Genomic DNA, 26,853 nt, shown 5'->3' with positions numbered 1-26,853 from the left:
AGCCCGTCTCAGAGACAACAACACTAAAAGTGCTCTCCACAGAAACATCTTAGAAAACCTTTCTTCCCTCTCAACTCAATACAAGTTTTTAAGGTAGCCCTCAAAGTTGTCTTATGTGTGTCTAGCAGTGCTTCTACCTTTCAGCCATAGGCAGTAGCATTTTAACTGCTCACCCCAGAATCAAGCAAGACATCCCTCTTTGGAGGTTGAAATCAGTGCAACCACACTGTTGACACTACCAGAAAACTCTCCCAGTAAGGAGAAGTACAGCAGGAATCATTTTACTCCCAACACATCACATTATGCACAAATCACAATCTAAAATAATGACTTGTTCCAGAACGAGGAACAAAAATTGATAAAAATGCGTACTGAATTTAAAAATGGTTAAAAAGTTAAAAATGCATACCAAATTTGATAATTACCTTCTCAAATATTCTCCCACAGAAGTAAAAGCTCTGAATCATCTGCCACTCCTTTAATTTAATTTTTTTTTTTTTAACCTTTGAACACTTTTAAAAGCTCCAGTACAAGAATAACACACAGCCACCACCACCCTCCTGCCAGACTGGTAACTGTTAAGAAATTAACCAAGAAATTATGCTTGGTTTACAAATTGTTTCCTCAAAGAATTTGACAGATTTGAAACTGAATCTATTTGTCATATTCTTTATTTGCACCCAAGAAGTTAGTTATCAGAAGTTTCAAGTTCTAATTTAATACAGGGCAAAAATTTACCAAAAAAACCCTACTGCTCTGAAAGCTACCCCTGCTCCAGCCGTTTTCCTCCTCAAATTTCAATCTTGATAAATTTCTCCAAGCAGGTTTCCACCAAAACTTGAGTTTAAAATAGCGTTCCCGTAACCAGCAGTGATCTGACACCTGCTGGCTTCATTCTCTTCCCATCCCATCCCCAATGGTAAGCTCCCTTCCCTAGAGCAGGCTCCAGGAAACAGAAGCACAATTGTGTTCAGGATCCCAAATTCCCTGCTTCACCATGGTGGGCACAACTGTGATCTGCCAGGAAACATTCAGCAGACTTGAAAGGTAACAATTGAAAAATCCAGGTCATAAACACCACAGAACATCTGTATCAAGTTTTACTGACAGAAGTTTTATTTTACACTCGAGTTGCAAATGAATATGGTGTACATGTCATACAGGATGCAGAAGTACTACGTGAACAAATTTGTTAGCAATAACAAATTTTCAGAAAATAAAACATTCTAAGCTGTCTCTTTGTTCCAATACTTGACTTACCTTTTTGCAATATAAAGAACATTTGAGGAGTGGCAGAAGAACAAAGGAGGGCCATAACTTGTAATTGAGGAGTTTCTGGCTGCACACAAGGCAAACAAGGTTTATAGAGAGGCACTGGAGCAGGCTGCCCACAGAAGCTGCACAATCACTCTCACTTGAGGGTTTCTAGATCTGGCTGAATCCTTAAGCCCTGCACTGAATTCAGCACTGACTTGGCTCTCAGCAGGAAGCTGGACTAGAGACTTCTCTCAAGGTCCATTCCAATCTGAATTATTACAAAATTTAATTCAAGCACGATCAGCAGTCAAATTCAAAAAAATCAGTAAACACCTGCTTTCCCCACTCCCAACAAAAAAAGAACACTCATCTTCGATGAATCATTTTTACAACAATCCAGCACGACTGAAATCAAAGAAAATTAAGTGTACTGAAGACCAACACTACATTAAAAGGCCATTGCATGATTTAAAATTATTTTGTAACAGCAGATTTTTAATTGCTCTTTACACACTTGCAATTATCAGCTATATAACAATACCAAATATATTCCTAGTACTCTTAAACTGGGAGATTTCCTGTCCACACTAAGAAAGTTTCTATTGGCCCTTGATACACTGGTAGTACCATATTCCCTGCAAGTGTCCCAGGAAAGCCAGAGAAACAAGGGCTGAGAGCTGGAAAGTAAGGAATCCCAGAATATCTGTTTTATCCTGGAGACCATTTCTCTTCCTGTTTGAGACCTCTTTCTGTTGCTAGGGTTTAAATAAAAAGCAAATGGAAAGACTCAATAATTTCCTATTTTTAATTCCTTATGACAGAAAATTGCAATTAGACAAAAGATGTAACACCGACACCCGTCACTAAGACAGCTGCAGAAGTACTAACTGCATAATGTGATACAAGCAGGCAACACAGAATAAATATAAAACCTGCAAAGTACTAGAATTTTTTTTTGTTCCTCTAAAAATAATTACTCTGGTGCAAATAGAAAGTCAATAAATGTGTGTATACTCACACCAAAGGTGACATTCAGCTCTATATCCCCAGTTCCAAAACACCAAACTTCTCAGTTCCACAAAGATTTTTGTTTCTCAATCTCAACGTATCTCAGGATAATTACGAGCAAAGGCCAGACAATTTGACCACCAGTGAATCTTTGCAAACACACAATCTTTCACCTCTGAAAGATTCTTCTCTGCTAAAAGTGTGAAGTCAGCCTGTGTAGCCACACAGAAAACCATGCACCAGCACAGAGGCAGCTCTGGTTTGGCTTTACGTTAGGGCAGCATGGGTAGAGAAGCAGTAGAGCACTGGGCTCAGTCCTGCACCTGGCACGTCTGGGTGGCACAGGAACACAGAGGAGCCCTGTGCCCAACTCTGGGTCCAGCCAGGGGAGCTCTTAGGCACATTCTTATTTCAAGCAATAGTTAAAAGCACTGAAATCAATTTGCTATAGCAGGAAAACAACTGTTAGCTGTATGTGCAGGAACAAGACAAGACAAGGTTACACACAGTAAATACAAAGCAATTAAAGGGAAAAAAATCTCTTGATCTAAAATGACCGAAAACGAAAGGCCCAAATTCAAGGACTTACTACATACTTGGAGAAACAATCTATTCCAACCCTACAGTACTGAAACAAAGTCAGATTTGTGGGATTCAGGTCTCTTTAAAACGCAAAACAAGTAATAATTTGGTCGAGTTTTTTCTTCAGCACACAAAACAGTGAAAGCCCAATGACAGTTTAGTCCTGTCAATTTTGATACTTTGAAGGGAGAAAAGAAGCCAAAATGACACAGAGGTTAAATCAGTGAAGATAAAAGATAAGAAGAACAGATAGTGAGAGGGCTGGATTCTGATACATCTAACTCAGACATTTGATACGCAGGCATGGGAGAAGTGTCAGAGATAGAAAGGTTGTGGCCTTGGAAAACAGGCAAGAAAAATTGTCAGGGATGTTACAAAATAGTCTAGAGGGAGTCAGAAATAAAAATTAGATCTTTGAATCTGAAGAGGTCTGAGGCTGGCTGGATACTAAAGGAATAATCTGGAGATAGAACCATAGGAGAATCATACTAGGGGGGAGAAGCACTGGATTTTTGGGGCATTCAAATAAAGCGTAACATAAAAATCCAAAAAACAAATTGGAGAGAGGATCTTTAGGTACATGAATTTCAGATGAGAGGGAGAAAAAAGGAAGCAGTATTATAACCAGAAACAGTTACAATGATAGGTACCACCCTTTTAAAAACAGATGAAAGAGAAACTTGGTTGCTACTGAAGAAAGAAGTAATTCAATGAAAGGAATGAGAGGCATAAAACATACAGAAATAAAAGGGGCAAAATTGCAGAGTTAAGAGGCAGAGAAGCTCAGTTCAGAAACAGATCCTGAGAATGAAAACAACTTTGAAAAGGATGTTGTCATGCAACAAAATCAGGATTGAAGATTTTGTATCAAGAATGAATGCAGAATGAAAATGAACAGCAGATCTGCAAGTAAGTTCAAGAAAAAGAAGGTGAGATAAAAGAGGTTAAAAAGTCCGTTTGGGAAGAGCATTGAAGCAGGTAAGGCAAAGCTGAGTCCAAAGCTGTGTTGTGCTGACACACTCTTCAGACATTCAGAAAGGCTGGAATGGAAATTAAGAAATTACAAGAGAATATGTCTGGAGGGAGGAATAGAGACAGGGCAGTGTGAGAAGCAGCCAAGGAAACCATGTACAGAGAAGGAGATAGAGATAAAAATAATGACCAGTGAGTCAAAAGAAGTGAGGCCAGTGAAGGAAGGAGGCAGCAGTAAGACGAAGGAGTCAAAAAGGTTAATAGACTGGAGATCCCAAAAGGAGTGAGTGACAGGGTAGAGGAGAGAGAAAGACAGATAAGCTGAAAAAGAGCAGGTAGTGATCAGAGGAAGGGAATTTAGAAATGAGAGATAATAAAGTGAACAGTATTTAGTAAAGACAAGGTCATGGGAATGATTGAGACAGCAAGAAAATCTAAAACTAGAAATCCCAGGCATTGGGCTGGAAAAACAGAATGAAGAACAAAGGATTAAAGTACTGATCAGGGGAAAGGAACTGCATTTGCCCAAGGGGAGGGATGAAATTTGAAAAGACAGAAATTGGGTTGAGTTTAGCAAAGTCACAAAGATGGTAACTAATGACCACTAGGAAAACAAGACACAGAGGACTTCAAACCAGGAAGAAGGCAGGGCTGACAACAGGACTGATGAAGCAGTCATAGAACTTTAGTGGTGGAAAGTACTTTTTAAAAAGCGTCAGAGAAGGAAATAAAGTTGAAAAAACAACTCTAAACATCTATATTTGAGTCATGTTCAAACATAAGGAGCACCCCACCAGGCAGGGCCAGCACCTCTATTTCCCTCCTTGCCAGAAGGATTTACTCACCCAGATCAGAAATTCGAAAGACCAACACTGCCACTGACTAGATAATGTGGGGATATGACTGGGCTGGGAAAAATTTGACTGTTTGAAATAAAGACAAAAATTATGGAAAAACAGTGATTTGACCTCTGTGATCCAGCACCTTTATGTCTTCACAAAACAAGACCTGAAGGCCTTTGCTGACTCTCCTTCACATCACCTCCTGCTCCTACCAGCTCACACAGCCAATGCAGCATTCACCAGCACTCCAACTCAGCTGTTAAGATTCTCACCACACTGTATAACAGCAAAGATAAGAGGTTAAGCAGACAGATTGCTGCAAACAAACATCACTGCGACTTTGGGTCCCATTCAGAGGTATCTGAGAACCACTGGCATAAAAGTTCTTCTCTATTTCCAAGCCTCTGTCAAGAATTTCACTCTATGGCTTTCTTAATCATGAGCATGAATAAAACACCAGCTTTCTCAGACACTTCTAATACTGCATTTCATCTTCTGCTCTACTGGCATGTTTTTGAAGTTTCTGCTCATTACAAAAAGACAACATGCTTCTATTGCCTGCTCATACAATTGGGAGCTGGATCATTAGGAGTGCAACAGAAGAGGGGGGAAAAAACCCAAATTATTCCCTGCTACTAAACCAGTGACACACAGAGTATAAAAAGTGAGCTGAGTACATAATTTCCATCTACCCTACTGATTTATTCGTATGTGTGATGTGGTTCGCTCAAAATTACTGAAAATACATAAAAACAGCTTAAATATAAACAAGCACTCACAGGACTGGAGCCATAATGGGAGCTCTTTGTTATTTTTATGCTTTATCATAGATTTTAATATGGCTTGAAAATGATTTTAAATTTAGTTTAAAATTTTTGTTGAAAACATACAATATATTTGATGTAGTATTTTTAGAAAATCTTTTAACAAATAATACAAAAATGATATTTTTTAGTGTACTGCCTTTTGTTGCAGTCAAGAAATCTCACCTAGAATCAACTACTGGAAGCAGTAAGTTGTGGACAAGATAGGCAGCATCTACTGTAACATATATATATATTTAAAAAATAAAAGTTTGAAAAAATCATAGAAACACTACAATTTTTTCATTACATTTAATACCTGTATGTTTTATTTCTATTGGACTACTGCACAGCAGGGGAGCTTTCGAGACAATGATATTTTATGCAAAGTTCACTCCTGACACTAGTTAATACTGAAGCATTTCTGAAATAAAAGGAGGAGCTGGTCAGACATTTTCAGTAGAAATGTAACAAGTTTTCTTTAAAGAAAACAATACCATAACTTAACATAGATAGTGCCAAATGTTAGCATGAACATATAAAAAACAGGATGGCGGTTCAGAAAAGAAAACATTTTATAAGCATATAGCATACATTAGAGTGTTATAACAAGACTTATCATTTTCATGTGTTACTAGGCACTTTAGGGAGAGATTCTACAATCCCTACTTATGTAAGCAGTTCTATCAACCCATATTGGCTTTTTAATTATGTGGTACCAGAGTCAGGTGCACCATTCATTTCACAGATTTTAAGTCAGGAACAACTATTTCTTTTCCTCAGCACAATATTTGATCACAAATACTAAAAAAACAAACAAAAAAAAAAACCAAAAAAAAACCCCACAGTGCTAAAAAAAATTAAATTTTTAAGTATGCACATTTACTAACCATTAACTCATGATTCTTTTACTCAATATACCCTTCCAGGGGAGGGATATCTGTGAGCAGTTTCTGGCAGGAAAAGTTCAAATTTTATGCATAATATTATATACAAATGGCCTTCATTACATTTGGGGTTTTTTTCAGTGCTTTTTAAATGTTCTAGCACATTTCAGAAAAAAAAATTGAGTACTTGTGCATATTAAGAACTAATTCTGGCAGTCAAGCAAATATTATGCTGCCTTTTTCAATAAAAAGCATTTCATTCTATGACATGTGAAACATTGTTAGAGAATATAACCATCATGTTTTAAATTATATAACCATTTAATAAATGAAAACAAATCCAGAGGTTGCTAAACACAGACCAAAGTTTCTCAAATACTTCTTTCCAACAAACTGTTCCACTGAAGTTCTACAAGGTTAAGTGCACACAGAAGTGAGAAATACAACTACAGTTTCATACAATTTGTCCTACAAAACCTGGAAGCAAAAAATAAAAAAGTATATATTAAGATAAGCTGATGATCTGGCACATACCATCTAAAAACTACCCTTTTTTTTTCCCCAAACACAGTTTTCATAGTATTTGTAGTTTTAAAAATTACAAAACCGAAAACAACTCTGACCCTCCCTTGAAGACAAACTCCACAAGTGGCTTTTATTTGATCATTATATCAAATAAAAATTACAGCTGCACAGAGAAACAAACAAGCAAAAAAAAAAAAATCTGAGCATGCAAGGATATGACTGCATCTAGAACCTATAAGTGTATGTACATACTGATACTTTTATTTGCACTAACTTTTTTTTTGCACTAACCCACATAAAGTAAAAGACCTAACTGACAGTAACAGCTCCTCAGCTGCTGACACTGATAATCTGACAGTTCTGTAAAAAAAGTTCAGTCTTGAAACTCAAGGAATTTCATTTCACTCTCCATTTTTACCACATTTAAAAACAAAAAAACATTCTTTCCTTAACAACGAAATTATTATATAAGCATACCCCAGGAGTATGACAAAAATATTCAGCATTTCCTTTTAAACTAATAAAGTATCTGTAAGACAGTTTGCATATATAATTATTTCCCAAATTAAGGCATGGCAACTTTCTGTTAAACATTATAATTTACTTCTGCTAAATATAAAACTCTCAGGACACAGCATACAAAGATCATATATTTATGTAGAATACATTTTAACTATTATATCTATTATATCTTTGCCAAAAGATTTCAGAATTTAGAAAAAAAAAATTAGAATTTAAATATACTGTAAGGTCACTCAAATTACTTTAAACACAAAAATCTACAGTGACATACACACAAACAGTTGGGAAGTTGTAACTTAAAGATTGTGCCTTTTAATCAGACCTGCTCAAAGGACAGCCACAAAAGCACCTTACTGGCTACAAGAAGCATCTGCACTGTTTTTAAGATTGAACTATGCAGATTCCCATTGCCCCAGGGCAGTGTTTTGCAAGTCCAGTGAAAACAAACCTATTGCTGAATCAACACCTTAAATTTTCCCAGAAAACCTCCAACAAACGTTTTGTCTATCATGAGAGACTAAGAAAACAAAAGGGGATGTTACAAAAATTTCAGCATGACAATTTTTCCTGAAGTTATCTTTCCATTGCATTTGGCAAGCAGAGAACTAATTCTATTCCTTCTCTGCTCTTACAGCAAGAGCTGCAAACTACAATTCAATATAAAATACAATAAGCTCCTGTAATAATTATGTTCCTCTTGGAAGAAAGACAAAAATAAAGTTAACTGTGCTGATTCATACTTTCCATAAATTACTAAAAAGGCGAGAGATTCAGACATTTCGCTTCTTGATAATAAGCCTAATATGTGTATTATGTGCAAAAGTGCAACTGTGTTTTAGAACTGAGGCCCACCTGAATACAATTTTGTTATTACAGAAAGTATATTTGAACCCACTAACATGGAAACAGTGGTTCACGGCATCTTAAAATTACGCTTTACATATTTAAACCTGCTGTACAATTGCAAGTTAGTAAAATATACAAAACCCAGAAATAAACAGAAAACAACAAAGCTTGTATATAAACTGGTTTACAATTCAAAGCACAACAGTAAGCTTCAAATAATTACATTTGTGTAGCACACAGGGAGAGGTGGGATGGTTTATTTAAAGCACTTGGTTCTTGCTGGTCCTTTCCCAGGGCTCTGCAGGCTGTTCAGCTGCTGGCGGTGTGTGCGTGCATACGTTTCGCTACATCATACACGTAGGTGACGTCTGGGCGCTTCTCCGGATCCGGGTTGATGCACATATTAACTAATTGTCGCAGCTACAAGAGGGAGAGAACATGACAGGAGCAATGGCCTTCTTACCAGCAGGATTTGTGAATTATCAAATTCAAATTAATACAGCTGGCAAAAATCAGGCAAACAGCAATTCTGCACAAGCACGCAGGCAGCCCTCCCTCTCCACTCACACACTGCACGCAGCCTGATGCAAACACGTATGCAGCACACTCCCCTGATTTCTACAATGTGCACTGTCATCCAGAAAAACTGAGAAAATTCAAGTTCTAATCCATTCAACATACAAATTTAGACACGCATTTAGTCCACATAATTTACAGAAAATTTCCCATTTCTGGAGGGCCATGCCTGCAAAGCCCACAAGACTGAAAGGAGCAGAGTGAAGGTAAATACGGGCTGCTTTGCTCATTCAGTCCCAATACAGGAGTTAGCCAGCAATAAATGGCTTTTCTGCCTGACAGGGCCCAACAAAAGGCAGTGGTGCTCCATCTAACACAGTTAACCTCCAGAATCTCCTGCTGCCAGGAGCTACTAATACACACGCATTCATTCAGCCACTGAACAAATTAAACCCACTGAGGACTACCTGTTACAAGGACTCCACCCTTGAGGAAATATCTGAACTTAAAACTGAAAGCCAGCAAAGTATTTTTGGCAAGTACCACATTATGCTGGCCCTGTTACTCCCCTTGTCCCCTGCTGAATACATGATACTGGAATAAATAAGCTTTGGCCTACATCCCGATATGTATTCCTTAGGATCAGACTGTTTTTAGTGTTCTTTATACAAAGAAGCACACAATTAACAAATATTCACAAAAGCCTCTAAGAATAAACAAATCACTGACCAGAAAATTACATGTTTCCAGAAACACCACAATCTAGTGGGTGTCTTTAATGGACATATTCAGCATACATATAACCAACCCAAAAGAGCTTCCACACCACCTGCATACTTTTCATATGCCTAAGAATTTATGACATTAGAACTTAATATATTGTATGGATAACCTTCTTATAGGGCATCTATTTTAAACTGAGTGCCTCTCCTAAGCATTCTTCAACATGGAATATACCTCTTTCATACTGACTTACTGAAATGTTCAAAATGCTTTGCAAAAACTACCTAATCAACTCTGAAGATCTTTATGCTTTTAAGTAGCTTTGCCAAATCCTCCTGAACCTCCTTATAGCATTGGGGACAGGTTGGGAGAGAAGGGGAGGACACCCCAACAAAAACATTGTGATTCAGTCTTCTATGGCAACATATCAAATTTGGTTTGGTCTCCCAGTGAGTACTACCAGGCAGGATTACTGAAAAAAACTGTAATTATTGCAACTAACACAGAGCGACCTCATCACCCTCATTATTCAAAAGTAATATGGGCTGCCTCTTTAAACCTGCCATCGGAGAGTTTTCTTCCTGCTTTTTAAAAAAAGAAAAGGAAGGATTTTAAATTATAATTATACTCCTTTCACTTTTCTGAAGATTAATTCAAATGTACGGGAATAGGAATTCCTGAAATTAAGGAAGAAGCACTGCACACCACTATATAAAGCTTTGTCCATTTGCCCTTGCAGATAAACTGTACAAAACAATATAATAAAATAATAATGTACAAAATTTTTTATTCCACAGTATAAAAGCTATGCCATTAGACATCCCATTCTTTGGCAAGAAGAGCTCAATATTTAAAAGTGAGGTAATTCTGAAGATAGTGGTCAGATGACCGGATTGAAAAGAAACGTATCAAATCAAAATAATCTTAAAATGTGTTAAAAATAACAGAATTTGAACTTTAAATACATTAAGTATACTCTGACTAATGGAGTTATAAAAGCCATCATAGTGCTTCTGGCAATCAATAAACAAATATAATGCCAGTGGCAATAAAAGCTATTAGCCTGCAATAACTCCCAAACATTTGAAGAACACAATGCTAGAAATCATTAGCTACTGTAAAAAATAATTGCCATCATGTAATACAAATGTGCAAGCCAAACAATCTCCTGCAGAAGAAGCAGGTGGGACACAGGGCAAGCAGGAGGCATGGTCTAAGCAGAGATGAGCAGCTTGCCATGCAACACCTCAGACAGCTTGCACAGAAAACAAGAAAGACTGAAGAACATCCAACACCCTCAAGCTTGAAATTCGAGTCAAATAAGCCAACATTTTGTGAAGAGAATACAGGTGTAATTTATCTGCAATATACATCTAATCCTGAATGCATACATTTCTTTTTCTCTGTGAAGACTTCCATCTGTTCAATAGAACTGCATACAGTGAATACAAGGTCCTTCATAAAGGACCTTGAAGGGTTGAAACCCACAAAGCCAGCATCAGAGGGGAAGCAGATTGTTCTTTCTCCTGTTTTTACTAGCTTTTTGTCAATACTTTACTGTTTGTTGAACAGCAGGAATAGATCTTCAAGAAATTTACCTGTTGAGTACTTGAGAAGCCTTGTCACAGACATCTTTAAATGGCAGTCACTGCAATTACTGTAGTATCTCTGTGCTGCTCTCCCCTTGGCAGGTTCAAAATCTCACTGGTAAGGCAGGAATGCTGAGCTGACTACGCCTGGGACACTGCACAATAGTGCAGATTCCTGAGTAATTGCAAAATCCTTGAATTCTTTTGAGCCTCGTAAGTGAAAAGCAAACCCTTGGAAGAAGGTGAATGAATTCTGCTATACAGGATGAAAAGTTACGCAGGAACAAATTCTTTCAGGACTGAAACTGGGACCACACTGGATGCTAATACTTGGCTATAGTATTAATCCTTTACTCCTACAGGAATATCCATTTCAATAAACCTGAAATCCATCTGTCAGCTCCTCTAGTACTAATGAAATTTCCAGTGTATCAGAAAAGCTCACCAGTGTCATGGGAAGAGGCACTGAGAGTCTAAAATCAGACTATCATTAGAGATAGAAGTCATTTTTTACTACCTGGCACAGACTGGCCAAGAGGCAGAGCAGACTGAGCTAGAGGGACCTCCTGTTGCATCCCCAAGCTGCAAACTTCTTTGTCTGCTTATTGTTCTTAACCTCCTCTGTGCACTTAGCACAGTGACTGTCTTTAGCCTGGAGCTTAGCCTGACATTGGAGCAGTGGGATACACTTTCTTTAACTTTAGCAGGTTTTTCAGCTATGAAATAAATAATTATCACTCAAGTCAGAATGGGGGTAGGGGGGGTGGGGAAAGACAAATATAATAGGCAAGTACTTAGCATTGTTAGCCAGCTGAAATAGAGAAATTTTCATATAGGAAAGTTTGGATTAAAAAACACACACAACACCATTCTTACTCCAAATAAAACTTTCTTGAATCCTTTTCTGAGTGCTTTTCTCAAGGCCTGGTAGCAAACTAACACTACCATTGTGGACCTGCTGGCTCCTTCTGCTTTCACTTCCGGGTAGGAGGTTTAGAAGAAATGCACCTCAATCGAAGGGAAGATTTTAAAACTTCATCATGAAAGCAATATTAGCTGATAAGGCTTTAAGAATATTGATTGAAAGTGGCAAGGGAGTCCCAGCTTTGAACTCCCTAAAGCAGAATAGCTTTTAGTAAATGCTGAGTAATGACTCTGAATACCAGATGTTTTTCAGGGATATAAAAAAATTGAGTTAACCAAAGCTATCAAGCTTATGAAAATTTTGGCTTGTGTCTACCACTGAAGCAATAGTTTGTGAAAATGCATATCAGACTATTAGGATTGCTAATCAAAGATTTTTAGAAACATTACCCATTTGTCCATCTAAAGGTGCATCTCTCTATTATACTGTTCTCTGATGACACAGATGTGACAATTACATGTTACTCTTACACAGGTAACTTCGAAAAAATGTCACACCTTAAAACTCAAGAAAATTTACTTACAAAAAGTTTCTTGAAAAAACACTTGTCTTATATTCCATAATTTACACTCCTATATTATTATTATTATTATTGAAAGTATTTACACTCCTATATTAGAGGATGCAGAGATCAACACTCAGTGAAGTTTTTATTTCAGAAAATTCTTTTTCACAAAAAACGAACTGGGTTTCACTATTCAGTGATCCCTGACCTTTACTGCTCACCAAGCATCCTTCTGACCTGGTTAAAGGTTTGACAACTATATTTCCTGTACAGGTGAAACATTTAGGACAGTATTCTAATATGACAGATAACACTTGCTTGTTTCTCTTTCTTACACTTCATGCCAGCACAGTATTTTCTGTACAAGCTAAAAATGGTTTATTTCAGAGCAACAGGTAATAAATGTATGTTTTCCACATACCCTAGTGAAGACACAAGTCTTCATAGCAGAACATAAAAAATATTCCCATTACAGTTTCCATAACTGATGGCTTCTTTTAAGAAACTCTTTTCTTACCCATCTTAATACCTATACTAGCTCTGATTCTCTCATTATCTTTAAGAATGATTTACGTGTATTTTGCAGGTAACTGGCTTATCAAGGTGCAGAAGTACATGTCTGCTTTGAAATAAATGGAAAGTAACATGTTGTGCTTTGCATGTGTTTGCAAAACAAAAAACCTATACAGATGTAAGGAAAAGCTGGAATCTCTCTACCCACCCAAATTCTAAGACCTTCTGTCTGGGTCAGACTTTGATATTTGCCCCTTGGCTGGGAATCCACATCTCCAACTTCACGCTTAGTTGCAGCAAAGTAGCCTTGCAGGCAGGCTAACTTCAACAAACCACTAGTGGTATAATCATTAAAATCCTGCTGAAGGTCACCATGGAAACCGCCTGCTGAGGCTTCACTGCTGCATTCAGCATCTCCTAATCAGCTACCATGTGAAATGCAAATTCAGACAGTCTGAAAATTAGTCAAGAAGAATAGAGGATGAGGATGCAGATATGTGAAATATTCATGTGCTTCATGGAAAAAGGAAGACAGCATGAATGACACAACAAAGAACGGCCCCTGACATTCTTGCTATTATTTTGCATTATTGTTCACACCCTACTGTATTTCTAGGCCTCCAGTTCTGAAGCTGGTTATATGAACTGCCATATTTAGAGTCTATAATAAATAATAATTAAAAATGGCCAAGGTAAAATGACTAATCGGCAAACCCACAAAGAGCTGGAGTGTATAAATTACACAATAGATCATTATTTCATTCTTTGTAACATCACCTAATTATCTTTTTAAGTCCAGTTTGTTTCATAAAAGAGGAAAAATTGTCACTATAAATACAAAACAAAACATTGAGCAGTAATCTTTTATTAATAGTCCAATCACTGTCTGTGAATGCAAGAAAATTTAAGGTTCAGAATTACAACCCCTACTCTATAAATGAAATTGTATAATGCTTTATGTTTATTAAAAGTATTTCAGTGCTTGTGTTTATTTGTGTTTTCAAAGTAATCTTTAATTCATGTAGTCTGAATTCAATTAGAATTGGTTACTAATACCTGTTCTTTGGTTTACAGCTCCTATCAGTTTGCCCTGTTCTTTTCAAAGTAGGAAAGTATTTCAAAAGTGGCATCTCAGCACACTGACGAGCAAGCATTTGTATTTTTTCATTTTGTTACACTAAGAAAAATATTTATTTTGTTTAGTTTCTTTTCATTTTAGAGCTTATAAAAGCAAGTACTCCCCCTTAAATGCACTAATGACAGTAAGAACTGTTAGCTCTCACCTTAAAACAAACACTGCTGAGATTTGCAGGAATATATTGTTCAAATTCAATTATTATGTCTGCCTGTATTTCTCTGAAATTTACTCTTAGTCTTGTCAAGAACCACTCCCTGCAAAATCGTACTGAACAGCACATCCCAGTTTTATAATGCAGACAAAAGGAACCTGAACAATTTGTTTTTATTACGAGTAACATTATATCTATTTTAAAGCAGGCCCCTAGAGGAACGGGGCCAGGACACTAATTTACTGTGCAACACAAATACAGTTGTGCTTTTAGAAAAACACCCTATAGATGTAAGATTCTATCCCATCCTGGCATGTGGCACATAATCATTGTGCATTCTGGGAAAGCATTTTGTCATACTTCCAAGGAAGCCAAATGAAATTAAGAATCTAACAGTGTGACGTTTCCATCATTAATACCCTCAAATATAAATCATGAGAGACTTGTTTTGACAGGAACATTTGAGTGAGTTCAACAAGCAAACACTTATAGGCATATTCTGCAAATAACATATAATCACACAAGTTCATTTACTTCCCTGGATGCATGCCAGCTTACATAAACTGGGGATCCAGCCCATGGAAAGGAAAATTACTTACTTCCTCTGAATAGTGATCTGAAGGGAGAGGTGGGTAGTCACACTGTTCTATCTTCTTGCACAGAGAGTACAAGTTCATTTTGTCACCATAAAAGGGACTCTGCAGTGCAGCCATCTGTTTAAAGAAAATGTACAGTTTTCATTTGCGTTTTTTAGTAAAGCTATTTTGTCATAAAATCTGTAATAGTAACAAGTTGAAAGTGATTCTTTATGACTCTCAATGCTTTGCTTAGAGGGGGCCTTGCAGTGATAATAACTGAAGTTCCAAAACTGTTCCTGTAACCACTGTATGTACTTATTCTATGTCATACAACTATAGCTGTCACAACCCTTACAGTGCAGTATCTGAATTGTACATTATTAGGGTTTTAATAATAGACTATGAGGAGAAATTCTGTAGTTTACGATATTGCTGAGAGTAGAGGGTTCTTGCACCACAAGGAACACCAAAAAAAATCCAAACTTGTAGATTTCCTTGGAAGACCTTTTGTAAGAAAACATGTAACTTAAAGGAAAACAGTATCTAACCCAAAGCAATGCATTGTGCAGATAACACTAGATAATTGTAGAAACTTTGTAACCTTCCACAGCCATGACATTAGACTTCAATTCAATTGGGGGTTTTGAAAGCAAGAAAAAGTTATCATCTATACTTGCTAAATCTCAGACCCAAAAACTTCATAATTCAGGACATTATTCAAAAACACTTAAAAAAAATCCCAAAACTTCCAGAAGCACAGAATTGGTAGTTATGGCAATAATTTACAATTACCATACAAAACCAAGAAAATCTGTGGCAGAGCACTTACGTAACTGATGGGCTAAAACCAGCATTAATAAACCTACCCTTTATTTCCAGACAATGTTACAACTTGACATTTGAGATGGAAACAAATGCTACGGCTGGCTGGATTAGAAATTTAAAAATTCATTTAAAATCTTACCATTCTGTTTAAAGCCTAAGAAATCTTTTAACTGCAGCAGCAAGAATGCTACTCTGAGTGCAGAGCTGCCCCAAAGTCAGTCACCCTTTTCTACATGTGCTAATAAGTTTGATTTTGGAAGGACAATGTGTACATTCCCCAGACAGGCAGAGTGTGTGTGAAACACGCTAGTCCATGCTGTGCTACTCAGTGAGCTTCAGCAGGGACAGGACAAGCTGAAAATGGCTCTCATCTGTCTTGTGGTCTTCCAGATAGCAGTTTAACTCTTTCATGACTAAGCATCAATATCACTGGGGGAAATATGTGAAAAGAACTACCTAAATTCCCTTCCATTTATTTTATAGCTCATTAATTTGCTTTCAAATAGTTCAGTACTTTTTAATATTACCTTAGAGTAAGAATAAAAAATTTTGAAGCTCCCAAAACAAGTATCATGCTACAGTTCCATCCTACACTCCTCCCAATCTGTACTACTAAGATAATGTTTGTTTTTGTATTTACGTGACATTGTCTCTTACCTTAAAAAGAATGTTAAAAATGCAAGCTGAAGACCAGAAAAGAAAGAAAAAAAAAAATCAACTGCAGGGTCTGTACGCATGCAGAAATTCCAAATAAATGCACAGATACTCATTTTCATACTGTAGGTGTTCATTAAAAAGTACTTTTGTTTGAATGCTGCCGAGTGTTAAAAAAATTCTGAATGTCCCCTAAGGAGTTAAAACAGGAATGCTATATTTTCATGCATCTCCTGCTTTGACAGATGAAAAATGTCAACTGTCCTGTTTTTATTTTCAAGCTTTTGCACTATTCATCTGGTTCATTAGTGCATCTCGCTGCTGCCCCTGACAGCTGCTCGCCCTCTCCTCCCAGCAGCTGAATTTTTCAGGCTAATTTGATCCTCCACACTGAGACGATCGCTAGAATGATTGACTTGCTCCCTGACCTCCAGGGTCTGACTTTGCTGATTAGTATTCTGGGGGTGTCTGAGGGACGAAAGCCCACTGTCTGTCTTCAGGGCTGGTGGCAGCTCGCTCTCTCTTCTTTTTTTTCCTTTTTTTTTTTTTTTGAACTGTAAGCCACCAACCTACAACCCTGTAAGGATGCAATTGCTACGATGAACAATAAAAGGAAATGTGTAAGACCTACTTTTCCATGTAAAGGTCCATGTAGCAAAAGCACAGCATCTTGATTTTAATTAGTAAAGTCTACTTTGTTGCATATCAATTAAAACTCCACTGGTAGTGTTTTTGAGGTTTCAGAAATACCTGGGGCTCTAAAAAATTAGGACTTTAAAACATACTTCTGCAAAATTATTGGCTACACAGCATTGAGTAATAGATTGTTAAACACACTAGAAATAATAATTTTTAAAAATAAGTTAGTTTAAACCTAAATTAAAACGTAACTGAAGAGTTTAAACAACAATTAAACATTTACTGAAATGTGTGATGTGTAAACTTGCCACAGCTTTCCTCCAATTAAGCTGGAGACAATCCACAGTACATAAGAGCACAGATCACCACAAAATCAACATAATAAAACATGCTAAAATGCAGGCAGTAGACAAACCACAGAAAGACAACCAGCACAAAACTGCACAGATTAAAAATAACATCATTCATTAGTCCACACAAGTTTTGAAGAATATTAAGTAACTACATTCCAATAATTAAGAAAAATACTAACAGAAAAACGCTGAGCATGTATTTTCAATTTGCTATATCTGATATTTCAAAATTACAGATAAATGCTCAAGATAAACTTCCAAAACAAAACAAGAAAACACACCACAAATATCTGGTATGTTGCAGAGTCAACTAGATGCACTTCTAAAAGAAATTAAAAGCTCCAGTTGAAGACAGTGGCCAATACTGTAGCTATATATCAACAACAAGGGTCCTAATAATTATTTTATTCTTGCAATAAGGAAAAAAAACACTACTCCATGTCAGCTTAAGGTAAAAAACCTCTAAAATAAATCTAAGGAGAATGGTATTTCAAGATGCTGAGTTAATCAATGGAACTGAGTTATTTATGTATTTTGTGATTATCTAACGCATTAAAGAAAAATGTAATATTCACATAGGTATCAGCATAAAGGCAGCAAGCTTAAAAAAAATCTTTAGAAAAGTACTACTGATTTATATCCAGGAATTTAATTTCATATAAAAGAAAAATTAACCTTTAACTGTGGGGATTTTATATAATAGTAATTCAAAGGTTTTACTTGTTTGTTTCCAGATTTAAAAAATCTTCAAGTAACCCAATGAGGGGGCAAAAAACAGTAATACTGGAAAATACTCATCTAACCTTTATGCTACCTTAGAGCTTTCACAAGTGTATAAAGCAGAGCACTGAAATTCAAGGAAGCTGCCATGGTCAGTATTGAGGTATCCCAGCACAGGATTAAGTTTTAGTTCAAAATTCAAACTTTTAAATGCTTGCTATCAGCTGGACTTCCTTCTTTAAATGATCCCCAAGACTTAAATCAACAGCTGTATACACATCTGTAAACTGCAGATTTGCAATATAGCTATTTGTCCTTTTAATATTCAAAGCAGTATCAGTGATAGAAAGTAAACAAATATTACTGGAGATGATTCACCTAGCAGCAACATCCAACCTCAACATGCCAATGTCTTCTACAAAATCCTAAAATAAACAAGGAAGTGCTGATACTGCTGAGTATGTGTTAAATGAGTTCTGCTGACCCACTGAGGCAGGTGGCTTGTAGGTAAACAAAAAGTGACTTGAGTATATTAGTTTCTACCTGGAACATGACTGGGGAGACTTCACTGCCATTGCTGATGGAACCATTTTTTTTCCCCCAGCATTGTTCAACACAAGGGTTTATTCTTCTAATCAAGAAATGATGCAAAGAGCTTGGAAGACATATTTGTTTTAGAAGCCCACCTGTTCTTCACACCTTCATTTGCCTCCATTTCAATGTGCCCCGTACCTTTATTTTCTCAGAATACAGTATTATTTAAAATTATGTGTCACCTACCAATCTCCACTGTACCAATAGAGAAATTAAACAACTGCAGTTTAACCATCACAGAAGAACATAAAAATTACATGTATGTGCAGCAGAAGTTATTAAATTGATAATTCATCCAAACTAGTAGCAGTAAGTACATTAAACCATTTTCCTCATTTTACTTAAAGTATTTATAAAAATAAGAAATTTGTATTAAAATAACTACATTGCAGTTTTTGAAAGCATTACTTATATATTCAAATCAGTGCTACTACTTCTCAATGCATTTATTAACAAAATCATATAACCAGCATAGGCCATGAAAACCTAGGACAATTTTACACGTGCTTGCTATTACTCATTTATTAATCCTTCAGTCATGCCCAATCTTTATGAAATTGCTGTAAAATCTTTGTAGCAAACCCAGTTAAAGGCAAGTTCAAGTAAAACACAAATAAAGGTATTTCAAATGCTAAAGTTATGTAAGGGGAAGGGGAGAGGGGAAGAGGGAAGCACAAGAATGTTATTAAGTTCACTGTATATATCATTATTACCTCATACAGCAGACAGCCTAGAGACCAGATGTCAGACTTGAAGTTGTAACCATTTTCATGTATTCTCTCTGGAGACATATAATAAGGTGTACCAACTGCAAAAAAAAAAAAACCAGAAGTATTTTTGAATGAAAATTTCTGTTGTTATGCAGTAGTAAAATTACAGTTTTCCTGGTAGAAGAATACTTTTCATCTTTCTCATTTTGCTACACTTAAAACTTGAACTCATCACTGAAGTGTCACTTAGGACACTTCAGTTTGACAGAAATACATGAATTAGGTATCTATTTCATCCAATGCAGCTTTATTTTCACTAGTCATACCTCATCACCAGAGCTACGCAGTTGCAGAACACTTCAAAATTTCGCTTTTAAAGAACCTCATAAGTTTCTTCTGAAAAGAGCCAAGGGAAGGTACTACACACACACATCCATGCTACTTTTCCAAACTGTTATCACTGTGGCTAGAAACTAGAAATTCTCCTCCATGGGCTGAATTTTATTTTTTGTTTCATGAAATCTGTTCTTCCTTTGAGGATATATATAGCTGAAAAAGCTGGTTTTGAAACTAAAAAACAGAGCTACTTTGAACAGCTGAAATTAAAACTGAGCCTGAGATTCAGGACCTTGAGAGATGAGGGCAGGAAAACCAGCGAGCCCAGCAGAAGCTGAGGTTCCTATGGGTGATTCAGCCATCAGCTGTAGGACTAAATTCCACAAGGGCTTTTCAGCTCCCAAACCTGTGCCTGTCCCAGCTTAATCCTGCCTCAGAGTTGTGGGCTCTGGAAATGTCTCCTCCTGAAAAGCAGCATTTATTAGAACTGCCACAAGAGTAAATTTATATTGGATACTCAGGAACATCACTCCCCTTGATTTTAATGAAACCCTACCCATCTGTGTGACAAGTTACTTGGAAGACTGAAATACTGAGAGATGTTCCACCTTTATAAAAAAAAAAACCATTACAAAGAAGTAGATGAGTGATGGTTTCATGTATGACAGAGCAGTAAGAAAAAGAAGTTATGGAAAATAACGATAGTGGCAAATTTAGTGCACTGTTTCTGAACTTTCTCCCTGTATCCTCCAAAACGACTGCCTAGCAGCAAAAAAAAAAGTCACATATCCATACATATTTTTATTTGAATTTTGTTTGAATATTGTCTTAAGCACTGAATCCAGATGATGAAAAACAGCTGATTCCTGTCATTTCAAGTTGATTTTATTTTGAAACCAAACATCTTGCAACACCATCAGCAATTAAAATCAGCAATTTCTCATTTTTCTACTTTGTGGTATGAACCTCATATATTAACACAAGGATCTGGTTTCACTTCTGCTCATCTGAATGGATGAGGCTAACTCAGAATTGATCTCTATATGAATACTGGAAACAGAGATACAGTGAGTATATAACTACTTCCACATCTGAATAATCAGGGTAAATAGCTTTAAGTAATCAGACAGATAATTTTACTCTAATAATTTCCAGAAGTTAAGGGTTTTGTTTTGACAATGTGCCCTACCTTTAAGAAATACTGCATGTCAAATTATGTCACACTTTCTTAGGGAGTAAGGAGGAGGGAGAATTACTTTCCTACTTGAAGGGCCCAGGTCAGATAGGGAAACCCAGAACTGCTTATCTTGGGTCAGGCCACTGCTGCTGGTAACACATAATTTCACCTAATCTGCTCCTTGGCAAACAAATGTTGAAAACCCATATAAACTGCTTCTATGACAGGCAAAACCAGAGGACCTCACCAGATGGAGATCATATGGATTTCCATCTCCAATGGATCTGGCCCCCTAAACATTCTGGGGGAGATTTCCAGCTCTAGGAAAACAGAGAGTGGCACAGTCCCTGTGCCTCAGCACTGGGCTGAGCACTCAGTGCAGCTCTGAACTGAGGCTGTGAATGGAACAGCTTAAAAGGAGAAAGGCTGGGGAAAGGCAACTCGAGAGAGTACCGTGGGAGACATTTACTCTTATAGGATGTTTACATTCACCCACAACAAAGAATGGTCTTTTCCCTGCAAAACAATAGGCAATCAGATGGGTAGACCACAGTGCCAAAATAACTACCAAAATATCCAGAAGCAGCTCTGCTCCCTGATGTATAAATGGAGTACTTCAATGGGCACTTAATGACAGATATTTTAAGACTAGAATTGCTACATTTGGAATGAAACAAATTTAATTTTTTTATTAACTTACTGTTTTATTTTCCCCTTGAATTTTTTTTAACACCCCAAGGATTTGTGAGCTTGGACACCTCTGAAAATTTCAGCTGCATTTTGTATCCACCAATTAAAGCACTGGTTTAGTATATTCTGATGCTTTGTTGGCAGAATTCATCTAACAACAGAAAAAAGTTTAACAGTAATGTGGTTGTTCACTGGCTACAGCAGCAGTGCCTCTGCTGCTCTGAGGTATAACACACGTGGCTGGCAATGAGTAATGTGCCAGAAAGAGGCTTCACAAAATCCACAGGGGGCAGCTGAAAACACTGAGGTTTGAAGGTTCATAGTCTACCAAAAGCAAAGGTAATTTTAACCAGTAGCTCTGGGACACCTCCTGATACATTAGGGGTCTGATATGACCATGATAGTGAAAAGCAAGAACAAATGTTACCATTTTACAGCCTTTAGCTTAGTGTAACACCTTCACTGCAATACAAGCTGAGATCCCCCGATGATTAACTAGTAAAAGGAATTGAAATTAGTTACTTTACTCATGGAATCACACAAATAACCTGAAGATTCAGACATCATTACTACTTGTATAGTAAACTGTTTTCAACAGAACACAACTCTAAAGATTCATTATTCTGACATTCAGGAACTACAGAAAGCATTGCAATGATCCTTTTAACACAGTGAGCACTCTCAGGACATAGCTGTGCTGATGGTGAGCAACTACCAGTGTGATTATGTTTGTCTTAGATTGCAGTGTAACATGTAACCAAAAGTATGTACTCTATTACCAGCTGTTAAAACCAGGTGGGACAGTGTTCTTTATCTCTTCCAGACCCATCCTCCCTCCAAGGCTTATCTTGGTTAATGGGCCACTGAGTCTCACTGCATGACTGATAAAATTACATCATCCCATTGGGAGATGCTCCACCCAGCAGGAGGAGCCAAGCATTCCTGGATATAATCTGAGACTCAGAACACCCCGGGCAGCCTTGCTCCACTGGATTCCCAGAGGAAGACAGGACCCATCTACACCACCACTGGACCTTCACAGGAAAACTACACCCTTCTACAGGATCACTGCTTCGGCAGAACCACATCTGTCACTCCAGGAGGACTGCAGCCACCATTTAATCAGACTGCTATCAACATCCTGGCCAACTGGATGTCAGGTTGTATCCTGACTATCAGTGATTTTTGATTTTGGTACTACTGCATTTTTTATTTTAATTTTCCTAGTAAAGAACTGTTATTCCCATTCCCATATCTTTCCCTGGCAGCCCCTTAATTTCAAAATTATAATAATTCAGAGGGAGGCAGTTTACATTTTCCATTTTAAGGGGGGTCCTGCCTTCCTTAGCAGACACCTGTCTTTTCAAACCAAGACACTGTTATATTTCCTTCCTGAATTTTTTTTCTGCTAAGTGAAGTACAGCATCCCAGTAGTACAGAGATAGGCAACTTCCTGATTTCCTTTACTCATCTGAAGACACGGAAGTGGGATAATACCAGAAAAAAATCAGTAACTTCAGTGTTCTGCTCGCTGCATTTGCAGACCTGTGATAACCTGCAAGTCTGACAGTAAACTCGTTGAAAATGGTCTGGGTCAAATACAGTGTTTCCTCAGAATCTGTTTCTGATCTGGAGCTCACTCCCTTTAAAGATGCTGTAGATCCAGAAAGTGTTGATTCTATATGCAAGCTTCCTGTTACTGGCAGAGGGAATGAACATAATGGAAATGGTGGTTAATACAGAGCAGGGAACTGATTTGAAGGATCAGAGGCAAAGAATTTATTACAAAAAAAAAAAAGGAGTTATGATATCAACAGTTCATTTTACTACCTGGATCAACATAACTCACAATGCACCTAAGTTAAACAAGTGCATGAAGGAATGGAAAGAAATATAGTAAGTTGCTCTAATATAGTTACTAGCTCTAAAATAGATATTAGCTTTAAAAGCTATGAACTATTTTTAGGCTGGGAAAGAAAAATCTGCCTGGTAAATGTTAATTCCACTTATATAAAACAATGTAGTGGTTCATTCAGGACAGCTTTAACAGATAAACCACAATTTTAAAAATGGCTAATTAGCCATTACTGACATTTCATGCACTAGAATACATAACTATCAGAATTCAGAAAGGGGGCTAAAGAGGCCAAATTACAGCTATCAAAAGACATAGTTTACATATGACTCAGTGTCCATGAGATCACAGCAATTTTTTAATATAGAGTTCAATACAACATGCTTAACAAGATGAAAGTGTATGCTGAAGACAGACAAACCACATCAGAAACAAGCAGCTTGGAGTCCTTTCCAACACTAATAATTATAGAGTGTTCAGGGGTTTGTACTTATTTAATATAGCTATAGGAGATGTCTAAGTCAAGGGCTCATCTTCAAGGACAGGACCCAAAATACCTCACTTATCCAAAGTAACTCTGCAACCTAGCCCACAATGTGCAAACAGTCCTACAGAAGTCAATCTATAAATATCTTGAGTTATTTTATAACAACACAATTATAATTTCAAAATTCAGTTTGAAAGCTGAATTTCTCTTCATCTTTCAAACTATTGTAAGAGATCTTATGTTTCTGTACATAAAATACACAAGCTATTTTAATACTGCTTCTTTGATGACTGCAATGAGTCAGCTGCAGACTTCCCTGCCAGCCTGACTGTACACTGAGGACACAGGTTCTGAGTATGGTTGGGTAGCTAAGTGGAGTTAATTCTATTTACAGAATGGTGCTGCAAACCACCACCTCATCATACACTACTGCATTAGAGACCCATATGTGAGAGGAGAGGAGAGGAGAGTATTTGCACACATTTTCATAAGATATTTTATTCTCCACAACCTGTGTGAGGTTATAGTCAAATTCCTCACATAACATAGTCTATGCTGGGGACAGCACTGTCACAGAAATGATAAAAGTTGTCAAAGCACAGAGGACCAGAATTCCATGCAGATGATTCTCTGCATTCATGCATTTTAAGAAGACTGTAGATCTGCTCCTTTTCCCTGCAAGAAGGGATCCCCATGCTGGTAGCAGTGCCTGCCTGGACAGCACACTGCGCAACCTTGCAGCACAGCCCCAACAGAAAAACCAAGTGATTTTTTTTGTAACTGAAATATGAAAAAACTTATCTTTACATCTCCTGAATGGCTAACAAAATAAAAAACACATATAACCATGAGCTGACCTTAGAATTGCCATTTCACCAAGGAGCATAAGGCTTGGCATTCAGTCATTACAACAACAGCAGCAAGAAAACTGTAACACAGTCCTAGGGAAAGGAGTAAGAAGTCTTTGTTGATCATATTCCCCTTTCTAATATAAAGTCTTCTGAAAAAAAGAAATTTTGTCAAGTTTGTATCAAATCAACAATACTAAATGCCTCTACTTCCTCTGCCCTTTTGTAAGAAAGGTTGTCCATTTCCAAAAAGACACAGGCATTACAATAGAGAATTTTTGATAAAGCTGTATAGAAAGAGTTAAGAACAAAAAAATCCTGTCCAGTGCAGTTTTTTCATGTGTTTCAAATGGACCATCAGTAAAGATTCTAATTAAATCAGTATTATTCATAATTAACAGTTAGAAGCTGTAGCTAATTAAAATTTTAGTACATTTCTTTATCTCTGAAAGCCTGAATCTAGTTTGCTACTGAAATTTTTATAAAGCCTGTAAACAAGTATAAATTGCTACACATATGTTTGTAATTTACTAGGTTACATGCACCAAAGGTTTATGGAATCTTATAAAAAGATACAACATTGAAAATAATTTCAAGAAAACCAGCATCAGAAACTGCACAAGAAATCAATTTAAGAAGTGGTCCCCATTAGTGACATGACAAATCAGAAAGTCACTGTCTTCTCTAAGTTAACAGCTGACACAAACCTTTCTTCTAGGCTGGATTCTGACATTAGGTCATAATTAAGAGGGAAATGGGAAAAGAGGAGATGGAGAAAGAAAACAAAAAATAACTCCTCTACCAAGACACAGCACCCAAGAGAAGAAACAAAGCTGTCATCCTCCCCTCCTTCCCCCACTCTCTGGATGACTCCTGGATCTGTATAGAGATCTTTAGAGGGGTCAGGGGTTTTACACTGTTTTTAACTATGGTGCAGTCTTCACGTTTTTTAATTTCCAGCTCAGCCATCACACAACCATTCCCCTGCCAGGAGCCAAAATAATCCAGAGCTGAGGCAGTCTGCTCCTCTTTAACTTCCTGACTTGTGTCTCAGAATGCAAGTCTGCCCTCCCACCTTGACTGCTGACCTCTGCCTTATTCACGAGCTCCTACTCCTCAGATTAGCACTTGCAGCTCCCTCTTCCCACCCTCCTCCTTCCATTTGCAGGCAGGAGCAGAGCCCACCTGCAAGAACCGAGCCCAACCCAACCTCTCCACAGTGCTCCCAAAGATGGCCACTGGGTGCTTCCAGAGATGGCCACTGGCTTACAAGGGCAGCATGAACAGCAGCACTTTGGGTGACACACTGTGCCCTGTGACAGTAGATCTTCAGTGTCACACCTGACTGACCTTCAGCCTGGAACCTGAGCACATTTCCAGCCTGGGCTCTCCACTCCTCCTCAGTCTCCTGCTAATGCAAGACTGCACTCTGTGTCTGGGGCTCCTATTAACACCTCAGCAGTTACTCATGGGTTTGACTTTACCAGTCTGCACCCAACATGGTAAAAACTGGCACAAAAGAGTGACCAAAGGCTTTCTGGAGGACAGGGAAGTAAGGATAGTGTCAAACATTTCCTGTCCAAAATACTCTATTTTTGGCCATTAACACATGTATCACTCACACCTCAACGTGGTACAAACATGAAAAATATGCAATCAATGAGCAGGCTTGAGCTCAGCAACCACCTAACACAGTTAATTCAGTGAGGGAAAATAATGTTTTCTTATCTAAAAAAACCCAACTTAACAGTATTATGAACACTAATTCCTACATTTCTCTTTAAAGCAGGTGTTACTCTATTTACAAGGTTTTCCTCTTCTACAGAGATCCTCTTAGATTCTGTCCTTCAACCATTACCTACTTTTAAACTTTAAATATATGCCAAAAATTTAAATCTTCTTCTTTAAAGGCTTCTTAATCAACCTAGAATTCATATGCTACTCAAAAGATGCAAATTACATGAAAATTTTGTTCATATAGAGATAATATACTGCTAGTTTTGTATGCTAGCAAAGAATAAACTGAGCGTTTCAGAAAACTTGCAAAAACAAGAATAGCAAAAAAGCAATCTGGGAATGGATT

General features: G+C 37.3%; 1 protein-coding gene across 16 annotated transcripts in view; it reads right to left on the bottom strand.

Annotated features, from left to right (window-relative positions):
* Positions 1-26,853, bottom strand: part of NEK7 (NIMA related kinase 7) — a 90,968-nt gene that overhangs the window by 13,066 nt on the left and 51,049 nt on the right. For 9 of the 16 annotated variants that reach the window (XM_086842000.1, XM_086842003.1, XM_086842010.1 and 6 more), the window contains 3 exons: positions 19,381-19,475; positions 14,904-15,017; positions 1,094-8,664 (listed from right to left, as the gene is read on the bottom strand). In XM_086842000.1, coding sequence (XP_086698126.1) covers positions 8,554-8,664; positions 14,904-15,017; positions 19,381-19,475 — 320 coding nt within the window. In that variant the 3' untranslated portion in view covers positions 1,094-8,553. Of the gene's footprint in view, positions 1-1,093; positions 8,665-11,081; positions 11,304-14,903; positions 15,018-19,380; positions 19,476-22,007; positions 22,076-23,125; positions 23,280-24,779; positions 24,864-26,853 lie in introns of those variants that run through there. The other 7 variants (XM_086842004.1, XM_086842002.1, XM_086842007.1 and 4 more) reach the window with 3 other exon arrangements.

Source organism: Cyanistes caeruleus, chromosome 9 (assembly GCF_971803275.1).
Source record: "Cyanistes caeruleus chromosome 9, bCyaCae1.hap1.1, whole genome shotgun sequence".
NCBI classification, from domain to species: Eukaryota; Metazoa; Chordata; class Aves; order Passeriformes; family Paridae; genus Cyanistes; species Cyanistes caeruleus.
Note: the sequence above shows the minus strand (reverse complement) of the source record. Positions and strands in the feature narration are given on the sequence as shown.